The following is a 16089-nucleotide window of genomic DNA, read 5'->3' as shown; positions in this document are numbered from 1 at the left end:
ATACCTAAGTCCCAGCACAAGCTTGGCTCTTTAAAAAAAAAAAACTAGCAAATGTTAATTGAAGCTGCAAAGTGAAAGGAATTAAAAGACTAGATCTCTTTTCACTCTGGTCTCCTCTTAATTGCCTCCTACAACTTCTTGTTCAAAGGGAGGGACTGCAGAGGGCCTCTCCCATGGCAATCTGATCCCAGTTCCATTCCTCTTCCAGAGAATGTCATGGTAACCACCAGCTTCTCCCTTTGAGCCACATCTTGTTCTGCAACTGTGCTTCTGCCTAGAGAAACCTTCTCCCTCTATCTCCCCACTCCCCTTCTAGACCTATTTCAGTTGCAAATTTAACTTACAGTGTGAGCATAGGGAAAATTTTAAGAGCGTAAGTGCTGAATACATCCAAGCTCTATCAGGCCTATTATAGATATCATATATTAATAATAAAAATACATACATTAGTATCTTTGTTCTAGAGTAGTTCCTGCTTGTCAGTCTCAGACCGCAGTGCTACTGCAGTCTGCACATCTAGCTCCTGCAAGTTGCAGCAAGTCGGAATTGCTTCTGGCAAACCTCTTACAAGTGGAAGTCTTGTTATTGAGCTAGATTGGAGGCATTCCCCAGCTATAGCATAGCATGTGCTTTATTGCTAACCTAGGTGATGGGAAGAAAGAGAACACAGCTATCTTCCCAAGCTGTGTGCAGCATGGAGCACCAGCTGCCCCTGAGACAGAAGAAGGCTGTTGTTTTAATCAGGTAGGCTGTCTGTTTCTCTGTTAAGTAGGCTGAGAGGCATCTGGTCTGAAGGAGCTGGCATTTAATTTGAAGATGTTGAGGCCTTAAAAGATTGAACTTATGGGTCTGCTAGCCTAATTAAAACAAGCTACGTGTGGGGGCTGCCATACTCAAATCTATTTTTAATGGCTCAGTTCAGGGCTGAGGAGGAGCAATGTCAGAATTAAAATTAGAGCTTCAGATTTAATTGGCAGTTTAAGACTTTCACTTTTGGCAATACTCAAGCTAAATGACCTTAAGGATACCGCTCTTGGGGGCATGAGGGGCATCAACCTAACCCCTAGGCTTCCTGTCCCACAGCTCTTTAGGCCTAGTCTTTATAGTCATTCCTAAACTTTTTGGTCTCAGGACCTTTTGTGGTTTTTTTTTTTTTTTTGAGATGGAGTCTTGCTTTATTGCCAGGCTGGAGTGCAATGGTGTGATCTCGGCTCACTGCAACCTCTACTTCCCAGGTTCAAGCAATTCTCCTGCCTCAGCCTCCCGAGTAGCTGGAACTACAGGCATGTGCCACTACAGCCAGCTAATTTTTTACTTTTAATAGACACAGGGTTTTACCATGTTGGCCAGGCTGGTCTCAAACTCCTGACCTCAGGTGATCTGCCCACCTTAGCCTCCCAAAATGCTGGGATTACAGGCGTGAGCAACTGCACCTAGTCGAAGAATAGTAGTTTTTTGTTTTTGTTTTTTAGACAAGTGTCTTGCTTTATTATCCAGGCTGGAGTGTAGTGGCGCAATCTTGGCTCACTGCAACCCTCGCCGCCCCCCCACCCCGGGTTCAAGCAGTTCTCCTGTCTCAGCCTCCCAAGTGGCTGGGAGTACAGGCGCACACTACCATGCCCAGCTAATTTTTGGAGTTTTCACCATGTTAGCCAGGATGGTCTCAATCTTCTGACCTCATGATCCTCCCGCCTCAGCCTCCCAGAATACTGGGATTACAGGCATGAGCCACCAAGCCAAGCCAATAGTAGTTTTTAAAACAAGCCATTTTAGTAAGAATGGACTGGGTGTGGTGGCTCACTCCTCTAATCCCAGTATTTTGGGAGGTCGAGGCAGGTGGGTCACTTGAGCTCAGGAGTTCGAAACCAGACTAACATGGTGAAACCTCCGTCTGAAAAACATAAGGCTGGGCATGGTAGCTTATGTCTGTAATCCCAGCACTTTGGGAGGCCTAGGCAGGCAGATCACGAGGTCAGGAGATCGAGACCATCCTGGCCAACATGGTGAAACCTCATCTCTACTAAAAATATAAAAATTAGCTGGGCATGGTGGCATGTGCCTGTAATCCCAGCTACTTGGGAGGCTGAGGCAGGAGAATTGCTTGAACTAGGAAGTCAAAAACATAAATGGCAATACAAGAGGCATTATAAGGCACTCTGTGATTCTGTACCAGAAAAGCTATATCCCTTCAGGTGTGCTACACAAATTAGGTCTTTTATTAGTCCCTCCATTGAATATGGTCTTTATCTTCCAGAAGCTTATAGTCTTAAGTAGGAGAAAGGGACATGGGATATATATATAGTAGACCATTTTACGGGACAGGGTGAAGAATGATACTGAGTGTGTCAGCAGCCAGCTTGAGGGTTCCACAATGGAATCTTGATGTGATAATTTTTTAAGTCCTGCTCAAGGCCCATCAAGCTCCATGTTACTATTCTTAGAAGATCCCTACTGTCATTTCCAGGCTTTGGTGGAAGAGTCTGAAAGCAGGGATGTAGAAGATAAAGTTGGAATTGGTTAGTACAAAGTTACAGAATGCTAAGGAATATTAGGTCCAGGATTCAAATTCAAACTCAGTTAACACATTTTGAAACAATAGATTCTTTCCCCTATGTCATGTAATATTGCCAACTCTCCTGTGAGGTAGGTAGTGCCCTTACCATTTTCCAGATTAAGAAAGTGATACTCAGGCATGTCAAGTAATTTGCTAAAGTTTATGTGTAGCTGGTGGGATATGAGACCAGGATTTGATTTCTGCTCTTAAGCCCAGCAGTCTTTCCATTTAAACATGTTGCCTTTATTTTGTAGGACATGGAAGCCTGTCAAGATTTTTTGCTTGCAAGGGGAATAAATGATAAAAATAGGCCCTTTTTGGACCCAAATGCTCCCAGACAATACTCACACAAATCAGCTCAAGTTCATGAAGTAATTGTGTATTTAATCTATTGAAAAGAGATTTTGCCACCCAGTGGCTCACGCCTATAATCACAGCACTTTGGGAGGCCGAGGCAGGTGGATCACGAGGTCAAGAGATCGAGACCATCCTGGTCAACATGGTGAAACCCCGTCTCTACTAAAAATACAAAAATTAGCTGGGCATGTTGGTGTGCACCTGTAGTCCCAGCTACTCGGGAGGCTGAGGCAGGAGAATTGCTTAAACCCAGAAGGCGAAGGTTGCGGTGAGCCAAGATCATGCCATTGCACTCCAGCCTGGGTAACAACAGCAAAACTCCGTCTCAAAAAAAATAAAATAAAAGAGATTTTGGCCAGGTGTGGTGGCTCACACCTGTAATCCCAGCATTTTGGGAGGCTGAGGCAGACGGATCACCTGAGGTCGGGAGTTCAAGACTAGCCTGGCCAACATGGAGAAATCCTATCTCTACTAAAAAATACAAAAATTAGCCGGGTGTGGTGCTGTTAGCCGGGTGTGGTGGTGTGTGCCTGTAATCCCAGCTGCTCGGGAGGCTAACGCAGGAGAATCACTTGAACCTGGGAGGCAGAGGTTGCAATGAGCCAAGATTGTGCCATTGCACTCAAGCCTGGGCAACAAGAGTGAAACTCCATCTCAAAAAAAAAAAAAAGGAAAGAGATTTTGCCGAGTGTGGTGGCTCATGCCTGTAATCCCAGCATTTTGGGAGGCCGAGGCAGGCGGATCACCTGAGGTCGGGAGTTCAAGACTAGTAGCCTGGCCGACATGGAGAAATCCTATCTCTACTAAAAAATACAAAAATTAGCCGGGTGTGGTGGCATGCGCTTATAGTCCTAGTTACTCGGGAGGCTGAGGCAGAAGAATCGATTGAACCCGGGAGGTGGAGGTTGCAGTGAGCCAACAGATCACACCACTGCACTACAGCCTGGGCTACAGAGCAAGACTGTCTCAAAAAAAAAAAAAAGATTTTCATAACTAAGAATAGTATACCTAAATATATAACAGGTCCTTTTATAAAGTTGGCACTTATTGTTTCCTAACCCTCCTAGGAGCAGATTATATAATCTCACTCTACACTATATCCCTGCTTAATTATTCCTATATTAGTTTATTTCCTCATTTGCCCATTCCTGTCTTCAAATGGGATGGAAAGAAAGAGAATACAGCTATCTTCCCAAGCTGTGTGCAGCATGGAGCACCAGCCTCATTTGTACTTTTAAAAACAAGGCAATTAGGTTGGGCATGGTGGCTCATGCCTATAATCCTAGCACTTTGGGAGGTGAGGACAGGTGAGATGGCTCATGCCTGTAATCCCAGCACTTTGGGAGGCCAAGTCAGGTGGATCACCTGAGGTCAGGAGTTCGAGATCAGCCTGACCAACGTGGTGAAACTCCATCTCTACTAAAAATACAAAATTAGCCAGGCATGGTTGTATTTATTTATTTATTTATTTATTTATTTTGAGACGGAGTTTTGCTCTTGTTACCCAGGCTGGAGTGCAATGGCATGATCTTGGCTCACCGCAACCTCCGCCTTCTGGGTTTAAGCAATTCTCCTGCCTCAGCCTCCCGAGTAGCTGGGACTACAGGTGCACACCAACATGCCCAGCTAATTTTTGTATTTTTAGTAGAGACGGGGTTTCACCATGTTGACCAGGATGGTCTCGATCTCTTGACCTCGTGATCCACCTGCCTCGGCCTCCCAAAGTGCTGGGATTACAGGCGTGAGCCACTGCGCCCAGCCCAATATATATATATATTATTTTAACAGGCCTCCCCCTCCTATAATCCCAGCTACTCGGGAGGCTGAGGCAGGAGAATTGCTTGAACCAGGCAGGCAGAGGTTGCAGTGAGCGGAGATCGCACCACTGCACTCCAGCCTGGACGAAAGACTGAGACTCAGTCTCAAAAAAAAAAAACAGTACATAAGAAAGAATCAATGCTAGGAGGAATGGATAATGGAAGATCTGGAACCGTATGCTTCTTCCTCTCTTTTCCCCAAGTGGGAATGTTGAGTGGGCAGAGCAGTGGCAGGTTGCTAAAAGGCTGTTTGTGGGAACGTTTAAGAGCCCTCTGTACAATCATGTGTCACATTTTTTCGTTCTACCCTCTTTTCCTTCCCTAGTCATCTTCAGTCTGAGTGAGAAACTGCAGTAATGTCTGATTTTGTGGAAAGCGAGGCTGAGGAGTCAGAGGAAGAATACAATGATGAAGGCGAGGTGGTACCCCGAGTCACCAAGAAATTTGTGGAAGAGGAGGATGATGGTGAGGAGGCCCCAGCCTCAAGCTTCTCCCCACTATTGCTAAGCTTTGGATAGTTGGATTCTTGCTGATGAAAGGCTCAGGCTCAGCACAGAAGTTATCACACATGAGGTACCAGCTTGAGAACTTTCAGTCATTCTTAGCAGATACTAACTGAGCATCTGTCTATATGCCAGGCACTAGGCCTAGAAATATAAAACAACAAAATCTAGCTATTGTGGAGTTTACATTAGTGAGAGGGGGTAGATAATAAACCAGTGATAAGTCCATATGTAATACTTTCTGCTTTTAGACCTAGCATTATTGATATTTATTACCAAGTTTCCTATTTCTCTGTCCAAGCCCAATATTTAGACCCGTCAACAGATTAGAACTACAAAATGACTTTAAAGGGGTAAAGGGACATACAAGTTTTATCAAAGGAATTGTGGCTGAAAGAAGGAGTATAGCTGCTGAATTTACAAACTGACTAAAACAAAGTTATTGGTGGCTATAATAATGTAGTAACAATTTTGAGAAGCCAAAGACAGGTGGCAAATATAGGGAAATAACCTACATCCTGGCCAAAGACAAATGGTGAATGTAGGGGGAAAACCATTCTTTCCAGATGCTGCTATTCTAAGTCACTGGCCATGTTTCGCGTCTTTACATGAGGCAGAAGAGTTAACATGGCACCCAGGTAATTAGGTGCAGAGCAAATGGATAATCACATTAATCGAGTGGCCCTGCACCTCTAGCCTGTTTTTTAGTCTCCATGCCTCAAACATGCATGTCTTCCAGATGAGGAGGAGGAAGAGGAGAACCTAGATGATCAAGATGAGCAAGGCAACCTGAAAGGCTTTATCAATGACGATGATGATGAAGATGAAGGAGAGGAGGATGAGGGCAGTGACTCTGGCGATTCAGAAGATGATGTTGGCCACAAGAAGAGAAAACGCAGTGAGTAGTCTGTCGCTGGCTCAGGTGAGGCTTGGGGTGGAGGTTTTAGTGGAAAAGGGCACCTTTTCACCATGGGCAACTCTTTGTTTCTTCAGCCTCTTTTGACGACCGCCTGGAGGATGATGATTTTGACCTCATTGAGGAGAATTTAGGTGTCAAAGTCAAAAGAGGAGTAAGTGTCATTCTTTGTCTTTGTCCCTGGAGGGTGAAGTTTTTCCTTCAAATTTCAGTGTGTCTCTGAGTGAGGAGATACATGCAGGACAGTTTGGAGAACATTAAGAGGAGAATGGTGTTCGCCATCATTGCGCTATGGAGCCTAGATCTGCATCCCAGATCTGGGTGCCTGTTAGAGAAAGTCTTGTCCAAGTTTCAAGGGTGGGTTTTGAGGCTACAAGAGCATCACTCAGTATGTTCTTTCCCATCTCCCTTGGTCAGAGTAATTGTGGTGGGAAGAAGGAAGTGAGACTGGAGATTTGGTATCAGTATGCCAGCCTTTTCAGATCCTGATTAGGCAGGTTTTCCCACCCCTAGCAAAAGTACCGGCGTGTCAAAAAAATGTCAGATGATGAGGACGATGACGAGGAGGAATATGGCAAGGAGGAACATGAAAAAGAAGCTATTGCGGAGGAAATCTTCCAGGATGGGGAAGGGGAAGAAGGACAGGAGGCCATGGAGGCCCCCATGGCTCCTCCAGAGGAGGAGGAAGAAGATGATGAGGAGTCAGGTATGTCATATTGGGCAGGGAAGCCAGTGTTTGGATGGGTATTGGGATTTCCTAGCCTGTGGGAATAGAATAGAAGCCATTCTTTAGCTACATCCCCCAGCATTTGACACAAAGAAGTTCCTTTTCAGGAGCCTCCCTACTCTGTTCCTCACTGGCCACTCAAATAGTAGGAACCAAAATGATTTAGTCGTGGTTCAGCCCCTGACTCTGAGCCCCAACCCCTCCTTTTCCTACCCAGATATTGATGACTTCATTGTGGATGATGATGGACAGCCTCTGAAAAAACCTAAGTGGCGGAAGAAGCTTCCTGGATACACAGATGCGTGAGTGGGGTCTGGTACAAGGTGGGGATAAAATGATTGAGTGGGCCCAATCGGGAAGGAGGAGGTCAGAGGCCTTTGCCAAAAATGGGGCATTCCCAGCTTGCCGCCATTTTGTTTCCCTTCATCAAATACCCTCTATGAGGCAGTGATTTCAGACAGTTCCTGGAAGCCCTGGAAGCTGTCTCTGCACTCTAGGGCCACTGTGGTATTCGAATAGAGTCACACATGAGCAAGGCTCCAGCACTCCTCTTCCACTTAGAGTTCCATGTTTATTCATTTATATATATATTGACCTTCTTAATATAATTTTGTTGGAAGAAAATGCCTGCATCACAATTTAGAAGTTTGAAAGCTTTTGCTTTAAGGAAATACTGTAATACCTTAGCAGAAGATGAATCCACTGAGCAAGATATGGACCCATCTGCTGTGTTGCTATTTGATTACTGTCACTCAAAAGTGCCAAAGATGGGCTTTTTATTCTTCCATATACAAGTTTGCCCAGAAATATCCCCCAATGAAGTCTTTTGTCCACAGTGAATATGGTTATTTTGTTTACCTTTCTCCTAACCCTCTTAGTTCCCTTGGTACAAGTAAAGGAGTATGCAAGGGCTGCATTTCTCTCCCTTCACCTGAACCTCAGCCAACTGCCTCTTGCTGCCACCCACAGGGCCCTGCAGGAAGCCCAGGAAATCTTTGGTGTGGACTTTGACTATGATGAATTTGAGAAATACAATGAGTATGATGAAGAACTGGAGGAAGAGTATGAGTATGAGGATGATGAGGCTGAGGGTGAAATCCGAGTACGCCCCAAGAAGACCACCAAGAAGCGTGTGAGCCGAAGGAGCATCTTTGAAATGTATGAGCCCAGTGAGCTGGAAAGCAGCCATCTCACAGATCAGGACAATGAAATCAGAGCCACTGACCTGCCTGAGAGGTTCCAGGTAAGAAACCACCAGCCTCTGCTCTTTTACCAATCCATAATTACCTTGTAGCCAGGAAATAATCCAGTAAAAGTCTAGCATTGAGTATCCAGCACATGCTTTGAACCTCATCTCACCTGGGGCCTGGGAAATCCAGCTCTTAGAGAAGGGAAGATAGACTCTATCTTGCTTATGGTTCTTGAAATACTGTTTTCTTTAGAAATCTATGAAATGCAGGCTGGGTGCAGTGGCTCACACCTATAATCCCAGCACTTTGGGAGGACAAAGTGGGCAGATTGCTTGAGCCCAGGAGCTTGAGACCAGCCTGGGCAACATAGGGAGACCTTGTCTCTACACAAAATATAAAAGACTAGCTGGGCATGGTGGTGCACACCTGTAGACCCAACTACTCAGGAGGTTGAGGTGGGAAGATTGCTTGAGCCTGGGAGGTCAAGGCTTCAGTGAGCCATTATTGCACCACTGCATTCTAGCCTAGAAACAGCCTGTCTCAAAAAAAAAAAAAAAAAAATTAGAAAGCTGTAAAATGCTTGCTTCATGCCAGGACAACACTGCTAGGTACTGGAAATGTGCACCTGATGATCACACATTTCTGTTCAAAAAGGCATATGTTTTTCTTAAGTGAGACACAAGATAAAGTCAATCTCACCCTGTTGTCTTATCCACTGCAGCTCCGCTCCATCCCAGTCAAGGGGGCTGAAGATGATGAACTAGAAGAAGAAGCTGACTGGATCTACAGGAATGCTTTTGCCACACCAACCATTTCTCTCCAGGTACCCAAAAAAGATCCTTATGTTTTGATATGAACCAAATGATACTTCATCAAGATAGGAAGCTCTTCCTGCCCTATTCCATACATCTGTGTGCCTGGTACAGAAAACTCTGTACATAGTCCCAGCTACTTGGGAGGCTGAAGGTGGGAGGATCGCTTGAGCCCAGAGTTCAAGTTCAACCTGGGAAACATAGTGAGACCCGTCTCTAAAAAATTTTAAGTGTGTGTAAATGAGAAAAAATTTCTTTTTTGAGATGGAGTTTCGCTCTCGTTACCCAGACTGGAGTGCAATGGCACGATCTCGGCTCACCGCAACCTCCGCCTTCTGGGTTCAGGCAATTCTCCTGCCTCGGCCTCCCAAGTAGCTGGGACTACAGGCGCGCACCACTGTGCCCAGCTAATTTTTGTTTTTTAGTAGAGACGGGATTTCAACTTGTTGACCAGGATGGTCTCGATCTCTTGACCTCGTGATCCACCCGCGGCCTCCCAAAGTGCTGGGATTATAGACATGAGCCACAGCACCTGGCCAAAATTTCTTGATTTCATCTAAAAGGTTGTTTTTTATTATTAAGCAGTTATGTATAGTAAGACAAAGCAAGTAACACTGTCTTGCTATTTCTGTATTTTCCTACTGCAGGAAAGCTGTGATTACCTAGACCGAGGGCAACCAGCCAGCAGCTTCAGTCGGAAAGGGCCCAGCACAATTCAGAAGATCAAAGAGGCCCTGGGCTTCATGCGAAATCAGCATTTTGAGGTAATACCTCAAGCTCTGGTGGCCCATTGGTGAGAAATTTAATTAGGAGATGAGGGAAAAGATAGTTCCCGAAACCAGGTGGGAGTCCCCTTCCCCTGTCCCCTACCCATGACTCAAGAAGTGTTAGGACCAGCAGAGACCATAGTGATCATGAGAACGATGCTACCCTGTCTGCATTATTTTCTCCTATTAAGGAAAGCACCAGGCCCTGGAAGAGCTGTGAGGGAGGCCAGGATTCCGACTGTTGAATTTCCTGGAGCTGTTTTTCCAGGAAATTATTATCTACTGGCAGAGGGGATCTTAACAGATCTGTCTTCTCTGAGTGACTGCAGTCTCTTTGCCATCCTAGGTGCCTTTTATTGCCTTCTACCGAAAGGAGTATGTGGAGCCTGAGTTGCACATCAATGACTTGTGGAGAGTCTGGCAGTGGGATGAAAAGGTAATGTGGATCCATGGCCCCCAAGAGGTGTGGGCCAGGGTAGGCACCACTACTATCAGGGTACCTACAAACCCAAACTTCCCAGGCTGTCTAGTTCCCCCCGCCAGCCTGTTAAGGAACAGAGCCTTGGGTCTCCAGGGCCGAACACTAGCCCTCATTCCTGCTCTGCTTCACCCTAGTGGACCCAGCTGAGGATCCGTAAAGAGAACCTAACACGGCTGTTTGAGAAGATGCAGGCTTATCAGTATGAGCAGATCTCTGCTGACCCTGACAAACCTCTTGCCGATGGCATCCGGGCTTTGGATACCACTGACATGGAGAGGTAACACATGTAGGGTTTATTCCATTATGGGAAGCCCTCAGACCCAAGGCTGGCCCTGAAGGCGCACTGTTAAACCTTGCAGAATGTGCAGCACAGGGCCCATCCCTTAGAGATCCAGTTTGTCAGCTGGGTGCAATGGCTCACGCCTGTAATCACAGCACTTTGGGTAGCCAAGGCAGGTGGACTACTTGAGGTCAGGAGTTCAAGACCAGCCTGACCAGCATGGTGAAACCCTGTCTACAAAATAAAAAAAAAATTAGCCAGGGGCAGTGGCGCATGCCAGTAATCTCAGCTACTCAGGAGGCTGAGCCAGGAGAATCGCTTGAACCCAGGAGGCGGAGGTTGCAGTGAGCCAGGATTGTGCCCACTGCACTCCAGCGTGGGCAACAGAGCGAGACTTCATCTCAAAAATAAAAAAGAAAAGAAATCAAGCTTGTCAAAGCCAGCCACAGTGGCTTGTCCCAGTTACGTGGGAGGCTGAGGCAAGAAGATCACCAGCCCAGGAATTCAGGGCTACCATGAGCTATGATTATGATACTGCACTCCACACTGGGTGAAAATAATATCCTGTCTCTTAGAAAAAGAAAGGGCCGGGCGCAGTGGCTCACACCTGTCATCCCAGCACTTTGGGAGGCTGAGGCGAGTAGAACACCTGAAGTCAGGAGTTCAAGACCATCCTGGCCAACATGGTGAAACCCTGTCTCTACTTAAAATACAAACATTAGCCAGGTATGGTGGTGTGTGCCTGTGATCCTAGCTACTCGGGAGGCTGAGGCTGGAGAATCTCTTGAACCCAGGAGGCGGAGGTTGCAGTCAGCCGAAATCACACCATTACATTCCAGCCTGGGCAACAAGAGCAAAACTCCATCTCAAGAAAAAGGAATCTGACTTGTCAACACATCAAAATTAATCTGAGAGACAAATTCATCTTAGTTTTCCGTATCAACATATAGAAAAGAAACATTGTCAGAATAATTGGATATTTATATTTGCTAGTCTGTACCATTATTCAGTGTAGAGAAAATAGGCTGTGGGAGGGGAATAGATGGTTGTTTGTTTTTTGGTTTTTGGTTTTTTTTTTTTAAGACCGAGTCTTGCTCTGTGGCCCAGGCTGAAGTACAGTGGCATGATCTCGGCTGACCACAACCTCCCTGTTTTGGGTTCAAGCAATTCTCCTGCCTCAGCCTCCTGAGTAGCTAGAATTACAGGCATGTGCCACCACGCCTGGCAAATTTTTAAAGTTTTAAGACAGGTCTCGATACAGTGCCCAGGCTAATCTCTAACTCCTGGTGTCAATCGATCCTCCAACTTTGGTCTCTCAAAGCACTGGGATTACAGGCATGAGCAACGTGCCCTGTCTGTCTCTCTCTTTTTGCTTCCATTTCTAACCACAACCAGCTACCATTTCTGTTTGACATAAATGCCTTCTTTCAGATGACTTGTTTGCAATTAAGATATGGTCTTGGTGGCTGAGGCAGAATTGCTTGAACCTGGGAGGCAAAAGATGGAATGAGCCAAGATCGCACCACTGCACTCCAGCCTGGGCGACAGAGCGAGACTTAATCTCACAAAACAAAAAAAAGTTATGGTCTAGGGCTCAAAAGTAATAGCTATAGTAATAATTGGAAAAGACTGGTTGGGATCCCATTCTAGTTGGGATCTTGCCTTTTGGGAATTGGACCTCTTGTAGCCAAATTGGGGTATACCCCTTCTGTAGTGATGACTCAAACCTTATGTCTCATCCTCTTCAGACTCAAGGATGTCCAGTCAATGGATGAGCTGAAAGATGTCTACAATCATTTTCTTCTTTATTATGGTCGAGACATCCCCAAGATGCAGAATGCTGCCAAGGCTAGCCGCAAGAAGCTGAAGCGTGTAAGGGAAGAGGGAGATGAAGAAGGTTAGTGATGGGAAAGAAAATCTGGGAGACTCATGGCCGTGCATTATGGCTCACACCTGTAATCCCAGCACTTTGGGAGGCTAAGGCAGGCAGATCACCTGAGGTCAGGAGTGTGAGATCAGCCTGGCCAACATGGTGAAACACTATCTCCACTAAAAATGCAAAATTAGAGCTGGGCACAGTGGCTCACGCCTATAATCCCAGCACTTTGGGAGGCCGAGGCAGGTGGATCACGAGGTCAAGAGATCGAGACCATCCTGGTCAACAAGGTGAAACCCTGTCTCTACTAAAAGTACAAAAATTAGCTGGGCATGGTGGTGCGTGCCTGTAATCCCAGCTACTTAGGAGGCTGAGGCAGGAGAATTGCTTGAACCCAGGAGGCGGAGGTTGCGGTGAGCCGAGATCATGCCATTGCACTCCAGCCTGGGTAACAACAGCGAAACTCCGTCTCAAAAAAAAAAAGTGCAAAATTAGCCAGGCCACGTGGCACGCTCCTATAATTTTAGCTGCTTAGGAGGCTGAGGTGTGCCTGAACCTGGAGGCAGAGGTTGCAGTGAGCTGAGATCATGCCACTGCACACCAGCCTGGGCAACAAATCAAGACTCTGCCTCAAAAAATAATAAAGAGAACCCTAGAGACTTGGCAGCCATGGCATCTTGAAGGAGGCCCTTGGCTGGGTGCCCTTTGGGGCTTCTCCCCCCAACATATCTCGGATCCTTGGGAGTGATGGCAAACTAGAACCCTAAATCTTTCCATGTTTTCTTCCCAGGCGAAGGTGAGGAAGCAGAAGATGAGGAGCAGAGGGGCCCCGAGCTCAAGCAGGCCTCTCGCCGAGACATGTACACCATCTGCCAGAGTGCTGGGCTAGGTAAAAGCTAGCATCTTTAGGATTTAGGCATTCTAGCCTGAGCAAGAGTTACCCAGAAAAAAAAGACTGGTGGGCAGGACAAAGAAAGGCTATCGGGTCAATCACCAATCCAGTCCTGAACCAGCTTATTACCTGGTCCTCAAAAACACTTCCCCTCCACACCCATATCCACCCCACAATGATGATTCAGCCTCTCCCTGATTTCCTGAGGTAATAGGAAACTCATGATTGAAGGGAGAGAGTCCAGGCTGTCTGTTTCTTCTGCTTTATAATAGCCTATCAAGTGTTTAAAGTCAGCTTTTTCATTGTTCTTTGACCACTTGTTCCTGCTTATTCATGGCCTCTTTTAAGTCCAGTGCCCTAGCCGGGCACAGTGGCTTACACATGTAATCCTAGCACTTTGGGAGGTCAAGGTGGAAGGATTGCTTGAGCCCAGGAGTTGGAGGCCAGCCTGGGCAACATAGCAAGACTTTACAGAAAAAAATTAGCCAGGAGTGGTGGCACACGGCTGTAGTCCCAGCTACTCGGGAAAGCTGAAATGGGAGGATCACCCGAGCCCAGGAGGTTGAGGCTGCAATGAGCCATGATCACACCACTGCACTTTAGCCTGGGTGACAGAGCACCCAAGAATTTAGGAAACAAGAGGTAGACCCAGCAAGAGCTTTCTCATTTTTTTTTGAGACCGGGTTTCACTCTGTTTCTAGGCTAGAGTGCAGTGGTGCCGTAATGGCTCACTGTAGCCTTGACCTCCCAGGCTCAAGCAATCTTCCCACCTCAGCCTCCCCTGAATAGTTGGGTCTACAATTGTGTACCACCATGCCCAAGAGGTGTTATTTCCTTTCTCAGGAAAATAAAAAAGGCTTGTTCCCAGAACTGCTACTCCAGATTCTGAAAGCCAAGAGGTGTATAGGCCCTCTGCTGTCTTACACTTCATTCTTCTATTTGCTTTAGATGGCCTGGCCAAAAAGTTTGGGCTTACTCCTGAACAGTTTGGGGAGAACCTCCGGGACAGTTACCAGCGGCACGAGACAGAGCAGTTTCCTGCAGAGCCCTTGGAGCTGGCCAAGGATTATGTTTGCAGGTAGGCATGCAGCAGGTGGCTGGCAGGAGGAGGGGCGTAAGGGCCACAACGCCCTGGTCCTGTAGCTGCATCATTTTCCCCACAGCCAGTTCCCTACTCCAGAGGCTGTGCTAGAAGGCGCTCGCTACATGGTAGCCCTGCAGATTGCCCGTGAGCCTCTTGTCCGGCAGGTGCTGAGGCAAACCTTCCAAGAGAGAGCCAAGCTAAACATAACCCCCACCAAGAAAGGTAGAAAGGTGAGCTGGGTGAAGGGCTTTGATCCAAGGTGTGCCTCAGCTCTTTCTGTGGTCTGAGTTTCTTGCCTTCCACTTCACTGAGTTGTCTGCCTGAAAGCAAAAAGGCAGTCTTTCCTCCAGAGGCCTGGCCCAGCCCATCCACAGGCTCATGATTCCCTCTTCATGTGTGCAGGATGTAGATGAGGCCCACTATGCCTATTCCTTCAAGTACTTAAAGAACAAGCCGGTTAAGGAACTGAGAGATGACCAGTTCCTCAAGATATGCCTGGCTGAAGATGAAGGGCTGCTCACCATTGACATCAGCATAGATATGAAGGGAGTGGAAGGGTAAGCAGAGCCCTGGGCTGGGGGCTCTCTGGGAAAGCCTGGTGAGGAGTCTGGTGGACGGAAGGGCCCCTCGGGAGTGGGTAACCACAATTTTGGAGTTGAGCAAGCTGTTGTCTCTGGCTTGCTTAGAACATTCATGGATATTCGGTGTCACCTTTTCTCCATTCCTGACACCGTAGCTTTGTGTCTCTCCTCAGTTATGGCAATGACCAGACATATTTTGAAGAGATAAAACAGTTTTACTACCGAGATGAGTTCAGCCACCAGGTGCAGGAGTGGAACCGGCAACGCACCATGGCCATCGAACGGGCTTTACAGCAGTTCCTCTATGTGCAGATGGCCAAGGAACTCAAGAACAAGCTGCTGGCTGAAGCCAAGGAATATGTTATAAAGGTGAGGACAGAGCCTCATGATTTTTAGTCATATGATTTCCCCAAACTGGAACTGGGCATGAAGGAACCCCTTACTAATAGTCCCATAGCTGATGGAGAAACACTGGGGGCAGGTGAAGCATAATGTGAGAGGGAATTCTAACAAGGCCACATGGGCCACCTCTAAGACATCTCTGCCCCAGGAGCTTCTTTCCTTCCCCACCGCCACTCACCCAAACATTCTTTGTTTATTTCGCTGTTCTCTATATCCTGCTGTTTCCACAAGCAATGCCTTCAGGTGATAAGCCTGCCAATGGCTAGGAACATGGGCACATAAGAGTACACACCCTCGCCCATGTGTGCATGTGTGTGTTCCCTTAGCACACTTGGTGAACCTGATGACCATATTGTCATCATGTATATAATATCTATTGTGTCTCTTCCCACAGGCCTGTAGTCGAAAGCTCTACAACTGGTTGAGAGTGGCACCCTACCGACCAGATCAGCAGGTGGAGGAAGATGACGACTTTATGGACGAGAACCAAGGGAAGGGTATTCGAGTCCTTGGCATTGCTTTCTCCTCTGCCAGGTAACAGCCTGTTTCTGCCTGCCCAGCACCATCTCTTACTTGTCTTCCTAATTTCATTTTTCTCTCATTCATAACTTCATATTGCTGATTGTTGCACTCTTGTTTTTCTGTCTGGCTTGCAGAGATCACCCAGTGTTCTGCGCCCTAGTCAATGGTGAAGGAGAAGTGACAGACTTCCTTCGACTGCCCCATTTTACCAAACGGCGAACTGCGTGGAGAGAGGAAGAGCGAGAAAAGAAGGCAAGTGGCTAGGATGAGGTTACTAAAATATATCTGGAGAATGTCTTATGATTCAGTGGAGATAACTGTTTATGGT

The 16089-nt window shown here is 46.7% G+C and overlaps 1 protein-coding gene across 6 annotated transcripts in view; it reads left to right on the top strand.

Moving 5' to 3' along the window:
* SUPT6H (SPT6 homolog, histone chaperone and transcription elongation factor) overlaps positions 1-16089 on the top strand; it is a 42003-nt gene that overhangs the window by 5775 nt on the left and 20139 nt on the right. For 3 of the 6 annotated variants that reach the window (XR_013535809.1, XM_008997181.4, XM_002748243.6), the window contains exons 2-19: positions 5054-5193; positions 5971-6129; positions 6225-6301; positions 6661-6853; positions 7092-7176; positions 7844-8117; positions 8786-8887; positions 9524-9640; positions 9990-10079; positions 10259-10401; positions 12153-12301; positions 13071-13169; positions 14121-14250; positions 14336-14486; positions 14659-14813; positions 15011-15206; positions 15634-15773; positions 15896-16013. Coding sequence is in view for 4 of the 6 variants with exons in the window: in XM_008997181.4 (XP_008995429.1) it covers positions 5085-5193; positions 5971-6129; positions 6225-6301; positions 6661-6853; positions 7092-7176; positions 7844-8117; positions 8786-8887; positions 9524-9640; positions 9990-10079; positions 10259-10401; positions 12153-12301; positions 13071-13169; positions 14121-14250; positions 14336-14486; positions 14659-14813; positions 15011-15206; positions 15634-15773; positions 15896-16013 (2487 nt within the window). In the remaining 2 variants the exon portion in view is untranslated. Of the gene's footprint in view, positions 1-646; positions 745-5053; positions 5194-5970; positions 6130-6224; positions 6302-6660; positions 6854-7091; positions 7177-7843; positions 8118-8785; positions 8888-9523; positions 9641-9989; positions 10080-10258; positions 10402-12152; positions 12302-13070; positions 13170-14120; positions 14251-14335; positions 14487-14658; positions 14814-15010; positions 15207-15633; positions 15774-15895; positions 16014-16089 lie in introns of all 6 variants that reach the window. The other 3 variants (XR_013535810.1, XM_035300943.3, XM_035300944.3) reach the window with 2 other exon arrangements.

The sequence above is a fragment of the Callithrix jacchus genome, chromosome 5, assembly GCF_049354715.1.
Source record: "Callithrix jacchus isolate 240 chromosome 5, calJac240_pri, whole genome shotgun sequence".
NCBI lineage: Eukaryota > Metazoa > Chordata > Mammalia > Primates > Cebidae > Callithrix > Callithrix jacchus.
The sequence above is the reverse complement of the archived record's forward strand: the minus strand, read 5'-3'. Positions and strand labels throughout refer to the sequence as shown.